Source organism: Danio rerio, chromosome 1 (assembly GCF_049306965.1).
Source record: "Danio rerio strain Tuebingen ecotype United States chromosome 1, GRCz12tu, whole genome shotgun sequence".
In the NCBI taxonomy this organism is placed as follows: Eukaryota; Metazoa; Chordata; class Actinopteri; order Cypriniformes; family Danionidae; genus Danio; species Danio rerio.
The window spans coordinates 58,275,637-58,299,563 of NC_133176.1; the positions used below are offsets into that span (position 1 = coordinate 58,275,637).

At 44.5% G+C, this 23,927-nt stretch overlaps 1 protein-coding gene across 2 annotated transcripts in view; it reads left to right on the forward strand.

Moving 5' to 3' along the window:
* LOC559196 (uncharacterized) overlaps positions 1-23,927 on the forward strand; it is a 73,418-nt gene that overhangs the window by 4,519 nt on the left and 44,972 nt on the right. For both annotated transcript variants that reach the window (XM_068221895.2, XM_073906446.1), the window contains exons 2-6: positions 8,146-8,241; positions 8,378-8,479; positions 9,876-10,001; positions 10,190-10,291; positions 19,060-19,161. In XM_068221895.2, the coding sequence (XP_068077996.1) occupies positions 8,146-8,241; positions 8,378-8,479; positions 9,876-10,001; positions 10,190-10,291; positions 19,060-19,161 (528 nt within the window). The remainder of the gene's footprint in view (positions 1-8,145; positions 8,242-8,377; positions 8,480-9,875; positions 10,002-10,189; positions 10,292-19,059; positions 19,162-23,927) is intronic.

A 23,927-nucleotide genomic window follows, 5' to 3' on the forward strand; every position in this document is an offset into this window, starting at 1 on the left:
TGGTCCTCATCGTTTATTTAGTGTCCCATTGCTGCCGCCGGAAACCCTGTCTGTTTCATTTACAATTACCAATTACTAAATACCACAAACATCCCCCGGTTCTCAACTATGTTACCAAGCTGTGTGTCCATGAAGAGTGACTGGTCAGTGAATCATCCACCTGAATTTAGGGGAAGCACTGGTCCTGTGTTTAGGTAAATGCTGATTTTAACTCTTTTTTTTTTGTTTTTTGACAGTTTCTGACTTGGAACATAAATGACAAAATTGTATGTGTTAGGAAACTGACAATTTTAACCCAAGAATGACCAGTCTGTCAGATTAAGAAGAGCGAGAGTCAGAGATTCAATCAAAGAAAGTTTGCTGAGGATGGTTTGCAGTTTCATTAGCAGAAGCCAGCTTCAACACTCTCACACTCCATTCACACGGGGCTTCAGCGTCAATGCTTGAATGAAGGCGTGTCTGAAGTTGGGGCTGAAGCGATCATCATAGAAGCGTCAGCCAATGAAATTCAGTCAGCAATAGGCCACTGTCTAGCTGGTGTATTTGCATACAACGATCTGATTGGCTGACGCTTCCATCGGCGCTTGAAAAGTTGAGCTAGTCCCAACTTCTGCAGCGAGCAACACTTCTGAAGCGGCGCCGACGAATCCACAATGTAGTTTGGCAACGCCTGACGTCACCCATTCAAAGTAAATAAGAAGCGTTGACACTGACGCCCGATGTAAATGGGGCATCAGAGTTTGTAGCCTCTCTGCTTACAATCTCAAGTCATCAACATTTGTACTTTAAGATGACATCACCAACTGCGTCATACATAAAGGTGTTATAACCTGATTGGTTATAACACAGATAGACTTTCCTAGTGCTTAATTTGTGAAATGCGAGGTCCAGATCCAGAACAGATCAGGGTAACGGATCCGGCATGCTACCTGAGGGCTGTTGCGGACGAAAGTGAAGAGGGTTGGGGAGTCGCGGAAGAAAGTGAACAGCGGACAGAGGAGTACGACGGTTGAGGAGGGGGTAAAATGAGGTGCCGGATCAGATTTCAGAGTTGTCGGATCTGGATCCAGCGTGTTTCGGCACAAATTAAGCCATGAGGCCTTGCCTATCACTGCGTATGCACAACTTTGCGTACGCCAGGTTTCATGCTCACGTTTAGTTTTACTAACGATGAAATGAACGTAAGAATGTGCGCTGGTCAACGCCAACTTCATGTATGGCGTACGTGCATTTCTTGTGTGTTTTTGTTTTATTTCCATTGGTGACTCCTAGAGGCAATTATGTTAAATTGCACACTACAAAGTGTCTTTAAGCCATGCAATGGCAGCTGTATGGGATGGGATGTCACATTCAAAAATAAGAGTCAAAGAGGATCCAAGTGCAAGTGATAAAGTTTATTTGACCAAGTCAAAATAAACAAACAAAGAAAGTGACAGGCTAGGAGGACGACAAACACAGGGCAGGAACAGACAGGAAAACAGGGTCCAGAAAATTCTCCTCAGGGGCCTGAGCACAGATGACACACATGAGAACAGATGTAACGAACTGACAAAGAAACATAGAAACGTCGCCCTGATATAGGGCTAATAATGAGCCTCAGCTGGTGTGTAATCAGCCCCGCTGAGTGTTGTCATGTCACGTGAGCATAACAAATACACATGGACAACCAAAACAAAACAAACCCACGTGATCAAACATACACTCCGGAAAAGCGCACAAACCTGCAACCGTGACATTACCCCTCTCTTAAGAGCACCTACTGGTGCTCCCAGAAGAGCTTACCTGGCGATTGTAATCATCAATAAGAGAGTGATCCAGTATGTCCTTTGCAGGAACCCAACTCCTCTCCTCCGCACCATAACCTTCCCAGTCCACCAAGTACTGAAATCCTCGCCCCCTCCGTCTCACGGTCTCCCCATCTACGAGACGCGGAGGGGGGGGGGGGGGCGGGGGATCCGGTGTGGGCGGGTTAATTGCCGTATGAAAAACGGGCTTTAATTTGGAAACATGAAACACAGGATGTATTCTCCTGTACGCTGGAGGAAGTTTAAGGCGGACTGCCACCAGACTAATGATCTTGATGACAGTGAATGGGCCAATGAATTTAGGTGCAAGTTTATTACATACGGAACGCAAGGGAATATTCTTAGTTGAAAGCCACACTTTTTGATCGACGACGTAAACGGGAGGCTTCGACCGATGGCGATCGGCTTTAGCCTTAGTGCGCGCACCCACTTGGAGCAGGTTCTGTCTGGCCCTGCTCCAAGTGCGTCGACACCTCTGGACAAAGGCGTGGGCGGAGGGGACCACGATTTCGGATTCCAGACTGGGAAAAGCTGGTGGCTGGTATCCTAAGCTACACTGAAACGGAGAGAGGCCCGTAGCCGACACTGGTAATGAAATGTGTGCGTACTCCACCCATGGGAGCTGCTGACTCCAAGAGGAGGGATTTTGGGAAACCAAACAACGTAACATGCGCTCGAGATCTTGGTTGGCCCTCTCTGTTTGACCGTTACTCTGAGGATGAAACCCAGAAGAAAGACTTACAGTCGCTCCCAATAAATGACAAAATTCTCTCCAAAATTTAGAGACAAACTGGGGCCCCCTGTCAGAAACCACGTCCGTCGGGAGGCCATGAATGCGAAAGATGTGATTAATGACAGCATCCGCTGTCTCTCTGGCTGAGGGTAATTTGGGCAGAAGAATGAAATGAGTAGCCTTCGAGAACCGGTCCACTATGGTCAAAACAGCCGTATTGCCACTGGATGGCGGGAGACCAGTGACAAAATCTAGCGAAATGTGCAGCCAGGGTCTCGAAGGCACTGACAGCGGCTGAAGGAGTCCAGCAGGAGGGCGATTAGAAGTCTTAGAAACAGCACAAACAGAACAGGCCAAAACAAACTCGCGTATGTCCCGTGCCATAGCTGGCCACCAAAATCGCTGTTTAACCAAAAATAAGGTACGACTCACCCTAGGATGACAAGCCACTTTGGAGGAATGTCCCCACTGAATGACGTCAGACCGAATTTCCCATCCAGGGCTTTGCGGACCCTGCTCTCGATCTCCCATGTCACCGCAGAAATACAAATGCTCTGGGGAACGATGGGCTCAGGAGACAGATTGTGCTCGGAAGAATCAAAAAGACGGGATAACGCGTCGGGTTTGGTGTTTTTGGAACCCGGCCGATAAGAAATGGTAAAGTCAAAACTTCCGAAGAATAATGCCCACCGAGCCTGCCTGGAGTTAATTCGTTTGGCAGACCTGATGTATTCGAGGTTCTTATGATCGGTCCAAACGATAAAGGGAACCCCCGAACCCGCCAACCAGTGACGCCATTCCTCCAATGCGAGTTTGACAGCCAACAACTCCCGATTACCAATGTCGTAATTACGTTCTGCGGGAGATAATCGATGTGAGAAAAACGCGCACGGATGAATTCTGTCATCCGAGGCGGCGCGCTGGGACAGGATAGCGCCCACCCCCACCTCTGACGCGTCAACCTCCACTACGAATTGCCGGGCTGGATCAGGTGTCACCAGAATGGGCGCTGAAACAAAACAGCCTTTCAGTTTAGTGAATAAAGCCTGTGCTACACTTGACCACCTGAAGGGAGTCTTGGCGGAGGTTAAGGACGTCAGAGGGGCGGCGAGCTGGCTGAAATTGCGAATAAAACGCCGGTAAAAATTAGCGAAGCCCAGAAATCTCTGCAGGGCCTTACGAGACTCCGGAATTGGCCAATTTACCACAGCCTGAACCTTCTCTGGATCCATGCGCAACCCCTCGACTGACACAATGTGTCCTAAAAAGGGAACAGACTGTGCACGGAACACACATTTCTCCGCCTTGACAAAAAGCCCATTCTCTAGCAGCCGCTGAAGCACTCGCCTGACGTGCTGCACATGTTCCTGGAGAGAACGAGAAAAAATCAGAATGTCATCCAGGTAGACATAAATACACTGATCTATCATGTCTCGCAACACGTCATTTACGAGTGCTTGGAAAACAGCAGGAGCATTAGAAAGCCGGAACGGAAGAACACAATATTCAAAATGCCCCCTGGGGGTCAAAAACGCAGTCTTCCACTCATGGCCCTGCTTCATGCGAACCAAATGATATGCGTTGTGGAGATCTAATTTCGTGAAAAACGAAGCCCCCTGCAGACGCTCGAACGCTGAAGACATCAACGGCAAAGGATACGTATTCTTCACCGTGATGCTGTTCAGCCCTCGATAGTCTATGCAGGGTCTAAGAGACCCATCCTTCTTTTTCAAGAAAAAGAACCCCGCCCCCGCCGGTGAAGAAGAGGGCCGTATGATCTTGGCCGCTAGAGAATCAGAAATATATTTCTCCATGGCCTCCCTCTCAGGAATAGAAAGAGAGTATAACTTGCCTTTAGGCGGAGACGTACCTGGCAATAAGTCTATTGCACAGTCATAGGGACGGTGAGGAGGCAGAGAAGCAGCTCGAGACTTACTGAACACTCTCTTCAGGTCGAGGTACTCACTGGGCACGTTTGACAGGTCCATGCGCTCCTCCTGAAACACAGAACAAGAAACAGCAGAACGAGCAGACGAAAGACAAGACTCATGGCATTTCTCACTCCACGAGAATATAGAATTAAGGCCCCAATTAATGTGGGGTTTATGCAGAAACAACCAAGGATGACCTAAAACCACCGGTGAGTTGGAACAGTCTGTTAAAAAAAATGAAATGTGTTCAACATGATTTCCAGACGTAATGAGTTTTATGGGTTTGGTGGAGTGGGTGATAGTGGGAAGGGAAAGTCCACTGAGTGCGCGTACTGCAATGGGTTGTGATAGTGCTATAACCGGAAGTTTGAAACTGAAAGCGAAACTAGAGTCAATGAAGTTTCCTTCCGCCCCGGAATCGACGAGCGCCTGTGTGTTATGAGTTCCGGAACCCCATGATAAAGAGACGGGCAGTAAAGTAGCAGACGCAGAGGATTTGTCCATATTAATTTTTACCCATCAGTAACCTCTTACCTACTGATGGGTGTTGTCTTTTACGGGACAGGAAGCCACCCGAAGACCCGCCCCACCACAGTAGAGGCAGAGTCCCTCCTATCTCTGTCGGCGCTTCTCCTGCACGGACAAGCGGGATCTACCCACCTGCATGGGTTCCGGGTCAACGTTTACCACTTCCGGTGTCGCAGCCACGGCCGGAAAGTCAGGGACGTGCTCCGAAAACCCGCCTTGCTGCAGGCGACTCTCTCGACGGTGCAGTCTAGTGTCAACCCGGATGGCTAAGTCAACTAGCCCGTCAAGAGTTTTAGGAAGATCTAACGAATATATCTCATCCTGAAGCCGGTCAGATAATCCGTGCAAAAACATGTCCCATTGCGCCTCCGCGTTCCAGCCGCATTCAGCGGCTAAGGTCCGGAACTCTATTGAGTACTCCGCCACGCTCCGATTCCCCTGGCGGAGTTCAGCGAGAACTCGGGCAGCCTCTCTCCTGGAAGCGGCTCGATCAAAGACCTTCTTTAACTCTTTGGAGAACAGGTCGAAGGTAGCACAGCATGGTAGCTTTTGTTCCCATGCTGTAGTTCCCCATTGGGCCGCCTTGCCTGAAAGAAGCGTGATGACAAACGCTACCTTGGATTTTTCGGTGGCAAACAATGATGGCTGCAGCGTAATATAAAGGGAACACTTGGACAAAAAGGATCGACACAAGAGGGGCTCCCTAGAGTAGCAGGTCGGGGGTGGAAGGCGCGGTTCAACAGAGCGACCAACAACCGCAGGCGCTGGTGGTGTCACCTCCGGAGTCGGTGCAGTGTCAGCCTGTGCAGCTCCAGTGATCAACTGTTGGACTTGGGAGGTAAGCAGCGACACTTGGCCGACCAGAGCCTGGATCGCCTGTGACGTGGTGGCCAAAGCCTCATCCTGACGGTCTATCCTGGCGTTGCTGTGCGAGACGAACTCGGAGATCTGGGATGCACTCGCTGGATCCATAATAAGGTCAGTTCGTTCTGTCACGTTCAAAAATAAGAGTCAAAGAGGATCCAAGTGCAAGTGATAAAGTTTATTTGACCAAGTCAAAATAAACAAACAAAGAAAGTGACAGGCTAGGAGGACGACGAACACAGGGCAGGAACAGACAGGAAAACAGGGTCCAGAAAATTCTCCTCAGGGGCCTGTGCACAGATGACACACATGAGAACAGATGTAACGAACTGACAAAGAAACATAGAAACGTCGCCCTGATATAGGGCTAATAATGAGCCTCAGCTGGTGTGTAATCAGCCCCGCTGAGTGTCGTCATGTCACGTGAGCATAACAAATACACATGGACAACCAAAACAAAACAAACCCACGTGATCAAACATACACTCCGGAAAAGCGCACAAACCTGCAACCGTGACATGGGATCATCGGCATGTCTAGCAGGTATATAAGGTGTCCATACCATGCAGTTGACCAGCCAAACATTAAAACGCAATTTGCATCGATCGCCAGTTTTTCCAATGTAATCGGAGCGTTCGACTGCACACACATTGCTCTAAAAGCACCATCTAAAGACGAATTTGCATACGTGAATCAAAAACATTTCAATTCAATAAATCTGCAAATAGTATGTGATGCTCAAATGCGCTTAACATAATTCACACATTTATTAATGATACTAGTACTTATTAATGATACTAGTACTTATTAATGATACTACTACTTGTCTTCCTCATGATGAAGAGTAGGAAAGAAGAATGAGTTGATCAGACGCTGGATTCAAACCGGGTTCATGAATGATAGTGTCAAAACGTGTTGCTGTGCGCTTTATGAGCTACGCCACTCACGCTGCTGATGAAAACATTCACAGCTTTGTGTGTACGCAATGTTTTAGTATGAATTCAACGCAAGTCTTTGTACATGAGGCCCCTGGACTTTTCATGTGTGCCTACAGTACCGAACAATATCTCCAATGATTACTAAGGTGTCAAGCATACAAAGTTCAGACAGCCAGTGAGTTATTCAGAGCAGACCTCATACCTGTAAAAATGAGCCATAAAAAAGAGAGCACACATACAAGGTACAGTCTGTTTTATACTCAAGACCGTTTCTTGTACTAAACGTAGCAGACTAAAACAAAGATAGCTAAGACCATTCACATCTAGTGACTGTTGTTCAAGTAGCATCAAAGGTCCAGTTCCACATGTCTCTGTGACCTCTTGAATGTGCCAGAAGATCCTGAGAAAACCAATAACTTGGCATACAAAAGAAGCAATGACACACATCCCAGCAAGCATTTTTTTAGTTTTTAATAGATGTTGTTCTGTCTTTTCATCTAGCAGAAATAATGACGACTGAAAAACTTTGTTTAGAATGAAAATGAACTGTTTACTGAAGTTTTCTGTATACTGAAATAGGAGCGAAACTCCGAACACACACACTCTCTCACACTGAGTCAGTTGCCAATGGTTACAGGCGCGCTTTCAGTAGCGCTAAGCATCGTAGGTTAAACTGTTTTTAAAGCAAAACAGCATATATAAATGCCAAGGTAAACAAATTCATTTTATGACAATTAAACAATAAATTGAGCATTAATTAATCACTCTTGCAGTTATATATCAATTTAAGTCATAACAGATGTTTAATAGACATCTAAACATTATCGTCTTGGCTAAAAAAAGACTACATTTGGGCTGTAAGTGAAAATCTAATGAACGTCTAAGAATTGGCCAAAACTAGACTAGTCATCAACTAAACAGAAATGAGCGACTACACATATAAAGTCTGTGTAATCTGTCTATTTGACGACTAGTCTAGGATTGGAATATCATTTCAGTTTTACTCTGAGGAGGGATAAAACTAAGGCTGTTATATAACCTAGGCCCCTTAACATTCAATACAGGAACATTTACAGAAAACACACTTATTTACACACATTTACAGACAAACGACAAAATAACAATTCAATTTCACTTCAGTTCAGCTTTATTTGTATAGCACTTTTACAATGTTGATTGTCAAAGCAGCTTCACATGAAATATTCAAGTAAACCAGGAGTTTAGCAGAACTGAGAAACACCACAAAAGTCTCTGTGTACATGTTGCAATTTGGTCCCCTTGGGTCAGTACTACTGTGATGAATATGTTGTTTATATTGGCTCGTTATATTCCTCTTCAATGTACAGACCGAACCCTCCCGAGCCCAGCTATGTGTCCATGAGGAGTGACAGCTCAATGCATTATCCACCTAAATTTAGTGAATACACTGATCACAAAGTTAGGTAAGCGCTGTACTAAATAGTTTTTGATTGTTTGTTTGTTTGTTTCAGACTTAAAACATAGAAAAAGTAATGAATAACAGTAGTAATGAATGTAGGAGTGTTTGGATTATATTTGTTTGTTGTGTTCCTCCTTAAGGTACAGAGAGAAACCTCCACAGCCCCGCCGTGTGTCCATGAGGAGTGACCACTCAATGCATTATCCACCTGAATCTAATGCAAACACTGATCACAAAGTTAGGTAAGCGCTGTACTAAACAGTGTTTGATTGTTTGTTTACCGTTTTTGACTTGGAACATAGAAAAAGTTATGAATAACAGTAGTAATAAAATTAGGAGTGTTTAGATTATATTTGCTTGTTCATCAAGCACTTCATTGAGCACTTCATTGAACTCATCGGCAACATGACAATTTCTTGCGACTGTTTCATACTAGTAGGCGATTTTAATATTCACATTTGCCGTCAATCTAACTCTTTTGCTCAAGATTTCATCAACCTGTTGGATGCCTTCGACATCGATTTCTACGTCAAATCGCGCCTAGATCTCCCCTTATCAGAACTAGATGCTGAACAACATCTTTATCTGCTGCACTGCTGCAAAAACTGAACCTTGGAAAACATTAGAGACACGCACTTTAAAACAAAAATATAGACAGGCTGAACGTAAATGGAAAAAGGACAGACATACCATCTCTCTTCAACTTTTCAGATCTGCTTTGATTTCTTATCAGTTAGCTATGAAGCAAGCAAAAGCTGCTTATTTTGCCAATTTGATTGAGTCAAATCGCTCTTAACCCATGATCAGGAGAATGAAGGTTTAGAAGAAGACATTATGGTAACGTTAAATGAGTGAGCTAGCATTAACCAGGCGGAGTAGGCTAACGGCAGTGAAACGAGGACAGGATTCATCATATCAGAGAGAAAACAGAAAAAGGAGAGAAAGAGAGAGAAAGGCCCTAAAGAAGAGAGAGACGGGAGATAAGAGGTATAGTATGTGTGATTTTGGATACTTCAGGTTTATAATCAAGTTGATCTTTGCTGTTTGCCTACTCTTCATCACAAGAAGAGTAGAGAAAATACAGGGAGAGGAGGAGAGAGACAGTAAATCATTAATAAGTGTGTGTATTATGAAAGACTCATAAAACTAGATTGGAGAGGCATTGTGTGTTATATGCCATGCCAATAATATGCTTTATAAGTTTGTAAAAGTTATACATTAAAAACACCCTTAAAAAATATATATATATATATTTATAACAATACTATACTATATATAGGACTGTTTCAGTGAACTTGAACAAGTATACTAAAAAACATGAATTTTCACTAGCTTTATTAGTATTTTTATTCAATGATTTGAAAAATAAGTAAAATCTTTGTAGAGTATAAATATATATGTAGTATATATCATTTATTTAAATATGTGGGCAACAAAGTATAGATTCATTTTATTTAAAAATTATTGTATTATTCTTATTTTTTAATTCAACTATTGGGGTGCAGCCGGTTAGGGGGCCTTACAAGACATTGTGCCCAGGGGCCCCTGAGTTTTTAATCCAGGCCTGCTTGTGGCAGTTGGAAACGTGCTATATAATAAATTGAACTTTAACTTGAACTTGTTGTGTTCCTCCTTAAGGTACAGAGAGAAACCTCCACAGCCCCGCAGTGTGTCCATGAGGAGTGACCGCTCAATGCATTATCCACCTAAATTTAGTGAATACACTGATTCTAAATCTAGTGGATACTCTGATTCTGAATTTGGGTAAGCGCTGTACTAAACAGTTTTTGATTGTTTGTCTGTTTGTTTGCTTGTTTGTTTGTTTGTTTGTTTGTTTGTTTGTTTGTTTGTTTGTTTGTTTCAGACTTGGAACATAGAAAAAGTAATGAATAACAGTAGTAATGAATGTAGGAGTGTTTGGATTATATTTGTTTGTTGTGTTCCTCCTTAAGGTACAGAGAGAACCCTCCACAGCCCCGCCGTGTGCCCATGAGGAGTGACTACTCAATGCATTATCCACCTGAATCTAATGCAAACACTGATCACAAAGTTAGGTAAGCGCTGTACTAAACAGTTTTTAAAGCGAGCTGATGCAGCTGCTAAAGATGCCTTGAAGCAAGTTGTGAACAAATACCAAATTCCTCCATCTGAGATGAGACCTTTTTATCAAGTTTTATATTTTAAATAAGTGGCAAGAGGAGTGGGATGCATTGGAAAATAATAAATTACATGAAATCCAACCTGAAATCTCAAACAGAATTTTAAGACATTTTAAGACTCGATTTGATCAAGTGATTTTTACCAGATATCTTATTGGGCATACAAGATTAACTCACGCCTTTTTACTTAAAGATGAAGACCCCACTCCATGTTTGTGCTGCAAAACGTTCGAGGTTACAGAAATAACCCTTCGTTCCCCGAGAAGAGGAACGGAAGTGCTATAGAGTGGATTTGATCTTTGGGAAAATCCATGTATGGGAGGTTTCAGATCAGAAGCCGCTTGTCTGAAGAGTATTGAACGGGCCAATGAATGAAATGAATTGGCAGCGTAAGCTTGCGCAGGTGTGCTGCATTGCCAATTATCCCAGCATATAAGCACACCTGGAGCGAGCAGACGCCATCCTTTTAAGCTGAAGAGACTTTCAAACAGCTAAGGGACAGTCATTATGGCGACGGAGTAAAGCACTTCCGTTCTCCTCTTTGGGGAATGAAGGGTTACTTCTGTAACCTTGAACGTTCCCCTTCGGTTGGGGAACTTCAGTGCTATACAGTGGATTTGATCTTTGGGAAAATCCGTGTATGGGAGAACTATGGAAAGCGCCGTACTGACTGCACCTTACCAACGCCCCTGATGAGGGGATAGTCAAGCAAGCGTGATGCACCCACATCATGGGAAGCGCGGTCCTCCAACGTGTCCCTGGCCCTAATTTATCTTACTTCAACAGAAGTCTTACGGATTTAGATATATTTTTTGGGAAGTCGTGAGCAACTAAATAATTCTAGGAAAATATAACAGTATGTTGGGAAGCGTGCAATCCCGATAGGGAGGACGCTGCGGAGGCCATCCGTTACCCAAGGGGGGATAGATGGCAGAATTTACATATGGACTAGCCCTAAAAAGGGGGAGTACGCATAGCAAAAAAGTGGTTAGCGGAGAGGGAAGACACGGGTCCACCCAGGGGGGGACTTAACCGTGGCGGAATAAGCATATGGGATCGCCTAGTGGGGATCACGCATACCAGGCACCAATACCCAAAACGTGGGCTGACCAGCGGGCAGACCTACAACGTAGTGGGCCAGCAAGTGACTTCTCCGCTGAGTCAGTGCTGGGGGCCACGGTGGAATCTGCAGGGCTCACCTAACAGGGAACTTTACTGACAGATAAAAAGGCGCACGTATCTCCGTGTTAGGGAAAATGGCGCAGCAAGCGTGTCTCAACACCCTACCTAGTTGTTTCCTCAATCACCAAAGGGTTACCTAATACCCTTGAGGAAACCGGCTCCACTCGCATATTGTAAAACCTTGCAAATGTGTTGGGTGTCACCCAGCCCGCAGCTCTAACGATGTCTGTTAGAGAGGCGCCGCGTGCACGCGCCCAAGAGGATGCAACGCTCCGAGTGGAGTGTGCACGCACTCCCGGGGGACACGGCTGACCTCGACTCGAATAAGCGAGTGAAATGGCATCCACAATCCAGTGGCATAATCTTTGTTTCGATACGCCATAACAGACAAAGAGCTGCTCAGATGATCTAAAATTCTGAGTACGGTTCACATAAATGCGCAGAGCGCGAACTGGACAAAGTAAAGAAAGGGCTGGGTCTGCCTACTCCGGGGGCAGCGATTGCAGGTTCACTACCTGATCTCTGAAGGGGGTGGTAGGAACCTTGGGCACATAACCCGGGCGGGGTCTCAGGATGACGTGAGAGTAATCCGGCCCAAATTCCAGGCATGAGTCACTGACGGAAAATGCCTCCAGGTCTCCGACCCTCTTGATGGAGGCCAATGCGACCAGCAGAGCTGTCTTCAGGGACAGAAATCTTAGAGATACTGAATCGAGTGGCTCAAAGGGATCTGCTCGTAAACTCGTGAGAACGAGGGCGAGATCCCAAGAGGGCATGAAAGGGGGGCGAGATGGATTAATTCACCTAGCGCCCCTAAGGAACCGGATGATGAGGTTATGCTTTCCCACGGTTTCGCCAGCTACCGCGTTATGATAAGCGGAGATGGCGGCCACGTAAACCTTGAGAGTTGAGGGCGACAGCCTGCTGTCCAGCTTCTCTTGAAGGATAGAGAGCACAATACTGATCTGGCAGTTTCGGGGGTCTTCTCTGCAAGAGATGCACCATTCAGTGAATAGACTCCACTTCAGGGCGTAGGCGCACCTCGTGGAGGGGGCTCTAGCCTGAGTGATGGTATTAACCACCGCAGTCGGTAGGTTACCTAAGTCTTCCTCGTGTCTAAGGAGCACACGTGGAGGTTCCAAAGATCAGGGCGAGGGTGCCAGATGGTTTCCTGTCCCTGAGAGAGTAGGTCCTCTCTCAAAGGGATTCTCCAGGGGAGGGCCGTCGCGAGGAGTGGGAGCTCTGATATCCAGGTCCGGTTGGGCCAAAGGGGTGCAACTAGCAGAACCTGTTCCTCGTCCTCCCTGACCTTGCACAGTAACTGCGCGAGCAGGTTCACTGGGGGAAACACATACTTGCGCATGCCCTGAGGCCAGCTGTGGGCCAGTGCATCCATGCCGAGAGAGCCCTCGGTCAGGGACAAAAACAACTGGCAATGAGCGTTCTCGGGGGAAGCAAACAGATAGATCTGGGCCTCCCCAAATCGCGCCCATATCAGCTGTACAGACTCGGGGTGGAGTCTCCATTCTCCAGGGCGTAACAGCTGTCGTGAGAGCGCATCGGCTGCATGATTGAGCATGCCTGGAACGTGAATGGCGCGCAGCGATTTCAGCCGCGGGTGACTCCAGAAAAGCAGACGGCGGGCAAGCTGAGACATGCGGCGAGAGCGCATACCCCCCATGCGGTTGATATACACCGCCGTACTGTCCGTCCTGACCAGCACGTGTTGCCGCTCCAGCACCGGTAAAAAGCGGTGGAGAGCGAGGAACACTGCCAAAAGCTCTAGGCCAGTGGTTCTCAAACTGTGGTAGTGGTACGCGGGCTTCCTCCTAGTGGTACGCGGAGGAATCGCCAAATAATGAAAGAAACAATTAACACTTTTAATCCTTTGATGCGTAATATAACATCGATGTGATCAGCATTGTCTGCTTGGTGAAGCGTACGATCACAGCGCTGTGCTTAGAATGTTTATTTTAGTGCTTTGTGACATAAGCTGCTGAAAATCAGTTTCCGAAGTTTAAGAATTGATTCTGAAGGGTGATTTGACTGACATGAAAAGTAGCCAATCACAGTCGACCTTTTCTAGTCGCGTGAAACGTAAGGGCAGGACAAAGGCTTTCTGTGTTGCAGAGACAGAGACAGAGAAAACAACTTAAAAACAAATGTTTTGTTGGAATAATGCTTCTCGGATGTTTTCACTATAGAGATGTCTAGCAGAGTAATTAAACCGCGGACATATTTCCTGCCTTTTTGATGATCTTCATACACGTTTCGCTCTCCGACAGCGAGTCGACTCGCCTCTGACCTGTCACTCCTCTAAATACATTCTGAATGGCGGCGCGGGAATGGAGGTATTGCGCAATTACTCATTTCTGCAAATGTGGCGAGTGCTTTATTTTAACACGAGAGCGCATTCATGTACGCAAATCGCTAAAACAGATATGTGAGCTCTTAAATAAGCTTTTTTCAAATGAACTGCAAGTCCTCTCAGGATCGCCTGTGTGCTCAGATAGAATACAATCGCGATCTCTCCACTATTAAAGTAGACATTATTTATCTTTATTCCTTGACTAAATTTAGTCAAAAGTATTCAAAGTTATCAAATATTTAGAATTATTGATGCATGATCGATGACAATGCAAATGGTCTTCTTATTTGGCTGTATTGTGAAGTGAAACTTACTTTTAGCAAAGGGGGACTTATTTCTTTACGACAAAAGAATTATGCTGGAAATGTTTCTGGATGAGGTATTTGTATGATTTATACATTTAGCTGTATTCTGATCTGTCTTAAAGCATTGCAGGTCAAAACAATTCGTTGTTACGTATTGTTTTTTTTTAATCAAAATTAACAATAAGGGTGTTAAAGCACTGCTTTGATAAATGTAATGTTGTCATATTTCAAATACTTCAAGTAAAATGAAGTCATTTATTTATTTTTTTTACTGACAGTGTACTTGTATTATTTTTTTTTTGTATTTTAGATTAAGATCAAGTGTAAAATAAAATCAACATGTGATGTACAGCTATTTAAGAAACAGATTTGCCATATTGTAAAGAAAAATAGTGTAAAATATGTAAATAAAAGGCTAAATTTAAATATTTTTACCATATACTTTAATTAAACCTTTCAAACCTTGAAAATATTGTTTAAAAATGGGCAAAAAGTGTCTCTATGGCCTTAAAGTTTGTGTGGTAGTTTTGCCAGTGCTATTGAAAAAAGATTAATTGTCATGAAAGGAAAAATCGACCATACTTCCTTTGTTAGTGCAAATTCCTATACGTGTAGCTTTGAGATTTAAGCAATTAAACCATTCAATCAGGTTTACACTTAAAAAAAGTGATTTCATAATGAAAATCTGATTATTTTTTTTTCAAAAGTAACCAACTAGTACTTTTTAAAAGAGTACTTTGTACTTTTACCTAATATTAGTATTATTTACTAAAATTTGTTTTATTTTAGCAGTGTAATAGTATTTTTCCTTGAGTACAAAAAAGATTTCACAAACATTAAGTGCAGGTTTATTATATTATTAATATATGATTAATAAATATATTATTATTATTATTATTATTATTAATGGTTTTTATGTGTATCTATTCCTATGCAATGTTTTATGGGTTGCTGAGAATACATTTCAGGTCTTCAATACATAGCATGTCAGTCTTGAAAAAAAAAATAGGTGCTGGAATTGATTTTCATTAGGCTGTGCCTGTATGAACCCTGTCATATGTACATTTAACATTTCAAGATTTGTCTAAAAGTGTATGAATATGACATATAGCCTATATTTATGAGGTCCAAGCAACATTTACAGCTTTTGATGAATAGGCTATTATGAAAACTTTAAATTTAAGTGCAGCAGTTTTCTCTTACTTTTTAAGAACAGCGCCATTTTTTATGAACCTTTAAAAGCACATTTTAACTAAAACGTTTTTTTTTTTTTTTTTAAATGCAAGCACAGTTAATGTTCAGACTATTTAAAATGTTTAAAGTGACTGACAATAATACATATTCTTAATAATAGGAATTAATCTGCATCGTTTTTAAACAATTTTTTTCTAAGGTGGTACTTGGTGAAAAAAGTTTGAGAACCACTGCTCTAGGCGATTGATATGCCAATGCAACTGGGCACCTTTCCACAGGCCCGCAGCTGCATGCCCGCAACACACAGCCCCCCACACCGTGTTGGAAGCATCCGTTGAAACAACAACATGGCTGGACGCCTGTCCTAGAGGCACACTGGCCTGTAGGAACGAGGGGTCGTTCCAAGGGCTGAGGGTGCGGCGACACAGCGCAGTAACAGAGACCCGGTGTGTGCCCGCGTGCCATGCGTGTCTTGGGACCAGATCGTGAAGCCAGTGCTAAAGTGGTCTCATATGGAGCAATCCGAGCGGCGTGACGGCGGCTGCGGATGCCATATGTCCCAGGAGCCTCTGAAAGAACTTCAGTGGGACCACTAGTTTGCTGTCGAGCTCTCTCAGACAGTTCAGCAACAGGCAAGCGTGTTCCTTGGAGAGGTGCGCTACCATGGTGATCGAGTCCAGCTCCATCCCGAGAAAAGAGATCCTCTGCACGGGGGCGAGTTTGCTCTTTTCTCGGTTGACCTGAAGCCCCAGTAGGCGAAGATGCCAAAGCACCTTGTCCCTGTGCATAATCAATTACTCCTGCGAGTGGGCTAAAATCAGCCAGTCGTCGAGATAATTGAGTATGCGGATGCCCGCGAGCCGAAGGGGCGCTAAGGCACCCACCGCGAGTTTGGTGAAGACCCGCGGAGACAGAGAGAGCTCGAAGGGGAGGACCTTGTACTGCCACGCTCGACCCTCGAACGCAAACTGCAGAAATTGGTGGTGGCGTGGAAGAATGGAGACATGGAAATACGCGTCCTTCAGGTCTATGGCTGCAAATCAATCCCAAGGACGAACGCATTGGAGAATGCGCCTCTGCGTGAGCATTCTGAACGGCAGTCTGTTCAGACAGCGGTTCAAAACGTGCAGATCTAGGATTGGTCGTGACCCACCACTCTTTTTGGGTACGATGAAGTATGGGCTGTAAAACCCACTCTTCATCTCGGCTGGAGGAACTGGCTCGATTGCACCCTTCGCCAGGAGGGCAGCAATCTCCTCTCGCAAGACAGGGGCGGACAGGGGGTTGACCCTGGTGAAATACATGCCTGTGAACTTGGGGGGCCATTTCGCGAACTGAATTGCGTAACCGAGTCTGATTGTGCGTATGAGCCACCGCGAGGGGCTGGCCCGCGCTAACCAGGCAGGCAGAGCCCTCGCTAATGGAGTCATCGCTACAATCGCTGACGTACCAGTGGTGGGGCAGCGCCGCGTGGGTTGAAGAGCTGGAGGAGAGCGATTCACTCTGGCTCCGCACCCTGACTCCGGAGAGGGGGCTGGAGGGCTGAGGGAAGGGAGACCGTCCCCCCAGCGCTCGTGAGCCACTGGCGACGCACGTAGAATCTGCGAGCCGGAAGGCAGCGCGTCCCGGACTGGCAGAGTTCGTGCTGTCACATCCGGGGAAGGGGAAAAGTGCTCTTTCATTGATGTTTTGGTGGCACTGAAAAGTACCGTTGTAATCAGGGCCCCACCCTCCAGTGGGGAAAGAGCAAGTTTCCTCTTCTCCGGATGGCCTGTCTCAGGGACGCTTCACGGTCCGTTTACGGGACTTAACGGCGCCCTGGGCAGGGGGGGCTGCCTGCTTTCGAGGTGTACGCCGCGCCCGCGGCGAGGAGCAGCGGAGGTGGATGGCTCGGTGGGCGGAGCAGGCTTACGGCTGCGCCGATAGATGACATTGCCCATCGCATCCGACTGCTCTTTCACCGCCTTGAATTCCTGGATGAATTCACCGACGTCAAGAAAGCGAACTTTGTCAACATCGCGCATATCGGCCAGGTTTAGCCAGAGGTAGCGTTTCTGAACCACAAGTGTGGACATCGTCCTCCCCAGCGCACACGCGGCGGACTTAGTAGTCCGAAGAGCATAGTCGGTCGCGGTGCGCAGCTCATTTAGTAAGCCTGGGTTAGACCCGCCCTTGTGCAGCATGGCCAGCGCCTGCGCTTGGTAGCGCTGGTAGGTGGCCATCACGTGCAAAGCAGAAGCAGCCTGGCCCGCAGCCTTATAAGCTCTGGTTTCGAGGGAGGCAGACAACCTACAGGCTTTGGATGGGAGGTAGGGCAAACCCCGCCACGGAGAGGCGCCACGCGGACAAAGATTGACCGCGATAGCGCGCTCCACTCACGGGATCGCCTCATACCCCCTGGCAGCTCCGCCATCGAGGGCGGTGAGGGCGGAGGGACACGCAGCACGGGCAGAGAAAGGTGCCCTCCAAGACTGCATGAGCCTACTCTGCACTTCCGGGAAGAAGGCGACGAGAGGCTTCGAAGGCTTCGCCTTCTGGTCCTCTATGTAGCACCCATCTAGTCGGTCTGGCCGCGGAGCTGGGGAATGAACCAGCTCCAACCCCACGGCCGGAGCAGCCCGGAAAAGCACGGCTAACATGTCCGCTTCAGGATCCGATTTGACGGCGCTCACCTGCCCGAAGGGGGCGAGCGGGTCCGGATCTTCGTCGGAACGTGAAAGCCCACCCTCCGATGCCGCGGAGGACATCTGATCTCCGGTGTCAGCGAGCATGAGAGCTACCATCTGGTTAGACGGATCACTCCCACTGCCTGAAGCTTGGATGGAGCGCTGCGAGGAGCGAGAGGTCCGCGAGCCCTTGGGCGGTGGATTATCTCCCACTGGAACCCTCAGATCTGCTTGAGCGCCCGCTGCTTTTTTAGAACAGGAGGCAACTGGGGTGGCTCGCTCTCTTACAAAAGTTAGCTGCGATCTTAGCTGTGCAACGGTTATGGCATCGCAATGACGACATGGACCGCCCGCGAGCACCGCATTAACATGCTGGACCCCCAAACATGCAATGCAGTGATCGTGTCTATCATCCGGAGCCAGGAAACCCCTGCAACCAGAAACGCACAGTCGGAGCGCCATCCTGAAAAGGACGTGCTGCACGACTGTGTTGCTCTTTTAGGAAAGCTTAGCAACAATACGCACCGCTCTGGAGGACTGGATCTAAAGAACCGCAGGCAAGGGAGAATCCCAGCTCGACTGTCTGCCGCCGCGAAAACCCACTCTGGACCGGGAGACACTCGTTCGCTCTGAAGTGCTGAATTAGCAAGAGGAACCCTCATCGACTCACTCAGAAAGGATCTGAAGCGAAAAAAAAATTTATTAAATTCTTATCATGTATTAACACAAAAAATCGTATTTAATTAGTGTATTCATTTGCTTGTTGTTTTTGCTGACATGGCAATAAATAAAAAAATACATTACATTACATTACAAACAGTTTTTGATTGTTTGTTTGTTTGTTTGTTTGTTTGTTTCAGACATGGAACATAGAAAAAGTAATGAATAGCAGTAGTAATGAATGTAGGAGTGTTTGGATTATATTTGTTTGTTGTGTTCCTCCTTAAGGTACAGAGAGAAACCTCCACAGCCCCGCCGTGTGTCCATGAGGAGTGACCACTCAATGCATTATCCACCTGAATCTAATGCAAACACTGATCACAAAGTTAGGTAAGCGCTGTACTAAACAGTTTTTGATTGTTTGTTTACCGTTTTTGACTTGGAACATAGAAAAAGTTATGAATAACAGTAGTAATAAAATTAGGAGTGTTTAGATTATATTTGCTTGTTCATCAAGCACTTCATTGAGCACTTCATTGAACTCATCGGCAACATGACAATTTCTTGCGACTGTTTCATACTAGTAGGCGATTTTAATATTCACATTTGCCGTCAATCTAACTCTTTTGCTCAAGATTTCATCAACCTGTTGGATGCCTTCGACATCGATTTCTACGTCAAATCGCGCCTAGATCTCCCCTTATCAGAACTAGATGCTGAACAACATCTTTATCTGCTGCACTGCTGCAAAAACTGAACCTTGGAAAACATTAGAGACACGCACTTTAAAACAAAAATATAGACAGGCTGAACGTAAATGGAAAAAGGACAGACATACCATCTCTCTTCAACTTTTCAGATCTTCTTTGATTTCTTATTAGTCAGCTATGAAGCAAGCAAAAGCTGCTTATTTTGCTAATTTGATTGAGTCAAATCGCTCTTAACCCAAAGCACTTTTTGCTGTTATTCAGTCTGATGTAAATCCTCCAGTGAATGTGCTATCTGATGCTTCTTCTCTATGTGAGAGCTTCTTGAAATACTTCAGTGACAAAATTACAACTTTAAGGTCACAATTGAGCCCATCTGGGGTCTCAGTGGATCCCTTAAACTGCCATCTACCTTAGCCAATTTGGAATCCGTAATTTCAAAATTAAAACCCACTTCTGGCCCTGGCGAAATTTTCCTCCCTCGTTTCTATACTTCGCTCTGTGTATCTCTGGGCCCGGTCTTGCTCACTGTCATTAAGAAGTGTCTTACGACCGGTATTTTGCTGGCAGTCTAAAAACAGCTACTGTCACTCCTCTGCTCAAGAAGGCCTCACTAAATCCATCTGATTTCAAAAACTTTAGACTCATTTCCGCCTTACCTTTCATCTCCAAAATTGTACAAAAAATTGTACTTAATCAATTACAAAGATTTCTATCCCACAATGATATCGCTGAGCCTTTTCAATATGGCTTTAGGCTGATTCATAGCACTAAATCTGCTCTATTAAGAGTTTTTGAATGACATCTATCTCCTCACTGATGCTGGTAATCATGTGGCCTTAATTTTGCTGGATTTATCCACAGCCTTCGATACCATTGACCACTCTGTGTTATTATCTCAGCTAGAGTCCTGGGTTGGGCTGAAGGGTACAGTGCTAAAATGGTTGAAATCATGCATCTCCGACAGGAAGTTTTTTGTCAAAATTGGTAACTTTTCCTCCTTCACAGCACCGTTAATGTGTGGTCTTCCCCAAGGCTCGATTCTAGCACCTTCACTATTCACTCTTTAGAACCAAGAGGGAGCATATATTTTCAGAAAACATGGCCTGCATTTTCATTTTTACGCAGACGTTACACAAATCTATATGTCACTCAAAAAGGAAAATGAGTCCTCTGTTGTGAACTCCTTGTCACTGTGCTTGGAGGAGGCAGGCCCGGCCCTAACCAATTTGATGCCCTAGGCAAGATTTCAGGTGGCGCCCCGTCACATCACAGTAAATTCCACTGCTAGTGTATAGTCATAAGAAACTAAATAGCTTTTTGATTGACTACTACAGGGGCGGACTGGCCATCTGGCAATTCTGGCAAATGCCAGAAGGGCCGGACCATTTTTTAAAATGAGGGCCAGTCAACTATTTTATTATTTACTTTTTATCTGTATTGTTTTTACCTGTAGGCAGCTTTTGATGATGGTAAAGGTAAAAATAATAATAATAAATGTTAAGCATTGTATGTTATGTATGTTAAATGTTAAGGCTGGTTTCGAGATGGACCATCCTAATCAGAGGTTACGCGGAATGTAATCAAAATCTGGCATGAATGTCAAACAAACAGAAAGTGCAACACAAGCTAATTGTCAGAGATGGACCATAAAAAAGGAAAGGCAGTGCCGAAAAGCTCAAAGAAAGCAAAAAAAAAAAAAAAAAAAAAAAAAAAGGCTCTAAAATCAGATATTGCCAAATGCATAAAATGAACTGAACTATTCTCACAAGGGGTCAACGTAGTGGCGCAGTGGGTAGCGCTGTCACCTCACCTCATAGGTGAATAGGGTAGGCTTAATTGTCCATATGTATGTAAATGTGTGTATAGGGTTTTCCCAGTGACGGGTTGCAGCTTGGTAGGCATCTACTGCGTAAAACATATACTAAATAAGTTAGCGGTTCATTCTGCTGTGGTGATCCCAGGTTAAAAAAGGGCCAAAGCCAAAACGAAAATGAATGATTTCATATATAAATTTGTTATAAATGTCAGATAAATATGTCAATGCAATTAACATTATTGCTGTATAGATTTAATATTTACACATTTGCTTGAGGAAGGAATGATGGGGGTAGTTACATTACTATTACTATTTTCCATAACATCTATGCCCTTCTATAACATTAGCTGACGGTAAAACTAACATATAGCACTATAGATATTTATTGATTAGCAATGGTATGCCATATCTGTCAACGTTGGGATGTAAAAAATATGGGACAACAAATAGCTTCAAATGATAGAATACATTGCAAACAATAGAAAATACTGACAATAAAATAAAAGGTTTAACCTATTAATATCAATGGCCTATACAGAAATTAAATAAAGCTATAAAATCTATTTAACTTTTAATTGTATTTGCATATTGTTTAAAGTTACTATAGTTATTTTGTGAAGAGCAGCTAGTGAATCTCTCATGGTGTTTTGTTTGATAACAGAGGAGTTAATGTAAGAATGCACAAATCCAAATGAATGAACGAATGAAGCATTCGACTACTTTAGTAAGTTTGTGCTCATTTAAGAGAAAATTAGTTGTGTTTAAAATTAAACACGCAGGATAGAGCAAAAAGAAAAAAAAAAGAAAAAAAAGAAGCACTTTTCCGACGGTCCCTTAGTGAGAGCTCTCCCGGCTAAACCCATATCCCCGGCTAAACGGAGCAGTGGTTGTTATTTCGAGCGAAAAAACAGAAAAAGACAGCTGTGAAACATAACCAGCTTTGTTTTTTTGTAGGAAACAAACTTTAGATCTTTTTAGGCTAAGAGGTTTTTGAGTTATTGCCATCTATCACTGAATGTGTCAAGAATATCAAAAACAAAACCAACTTACCCCCGCTCATTTCTGGTGCCCCCTGGATGTACAGCGTCCTTAGCATTTGCCTATACTGCCTATGCCACGGGCTGGCCCTGGGAGGATGTAAAAGCATGGCTTTCTGAGAACTTTTTATTTCTAAATGAGGAGAAAACTGAAGTTATTATATTTGGGTCCAATGATTTGTCTGACTGTAAACGCTCCAGGTTGGGCAACTTGGAGTTCAGATCACCCCACGTACGTAACCAGGGCATAACATTAGAGCAGAACTTAAAATTTGATAAACACATCTCAAAAGTGGTTGGAAATATTTTCTTCCAACTCCGCCTTCTCTCAAAAATGAAATCCTCTCTTCCTTCACACTCTTTAGAAATTGCCCTACACGCGCTTATAACCTCCCGGTTGCACTATTGTAATTCTCTCTATTTTGGGCTGCCCAAGTCTCAGATTGCTCGCCTACAGTTAGTGCAAAACGCAGCAGCTAGATTCTTAACAAAAAGCCCGAAATATGCACACATAACTCCTATTCTGAGGTCTCTACATCGGCTACCGGTGACACAAAGAATCAAATTTAAAATCCTTCTCTTTGTGTATAAAGCCCTACATGGTGTAGGCTCTCATTATTTATCCCAACTGATTGTTAATTACACTCCTCAAAGACACTTGCGTTCCGCTGATCAGTTTTTATTAAAAGTTCCAAAGGCCCACCTCGAAAGTAGAGGCGAACGTGCTTTTGCCATAGCAGGACTTCGCCTCTGGAACGCCCTGCCATTAGAACTAAAAAAGGCTTTGTCTCTGCCCATTTTTAAGTCTAAATTAAAGATGCATTTTTTTTTTAGCTCTTTTGAAGCATAAGTCCTTGCCTTCAGAGGGTGGGTGGGGGAGGGGGGGGGGGGGGGGGGGTAAAATGTTCATGTTCTTAATCGTGTTTAGTGTCTGTCAACTGTGGTAGCATCTTTTAATTAATCAAAAATTCTTTTTAACATTATTTTTATTTTGCTCTTTTATTGATTTACTCTTTACGTTCTTTTCTAGTATGTGCCTATTGCTGTTGTTACTTTTTTAAGCTCATTTCATGTGTTTATTTTCTCTCTGTAAAGCACTTTGTGCAGCCTTGTGGCCAGGGCCGGATTAACCAATGGGCATTATGGGCACAGGCCCAGGGGCCTGTGCGCACTTGGGGCCACTGTGAGGGGGAAAAAAAAAGCCAATTTTGGAGTGTCTTTTTAGGCTAACTGCAAATAGTGCACCTAGTAGGAATAAGCTATTCACGGTTTATGCCCATCAATGCCTGATTGATAGAGACAACATAAGTAAAGAGTGAATTAACATTACAGCTTGAGTGGCGTACCTTGTTAAGTGCATAGCATCATTTTTTGATGCGATTGATTATTAACCCAGTTTGAATCCATCATCCACTGAACTCGTGCTACTTTTTTTCTCCCCATTACATATCAGATTGTAAATATGTTTATTTTTTATAGGAAGGAAACATTTTGTAAAAAATAATGCAAATGTTATATAAAGCCACAAGTGCCTCGTGGGTAGGGTTGGGTATCGTTTGAGTTTTTTTCGATACCGGTGCTAAATTGATACTT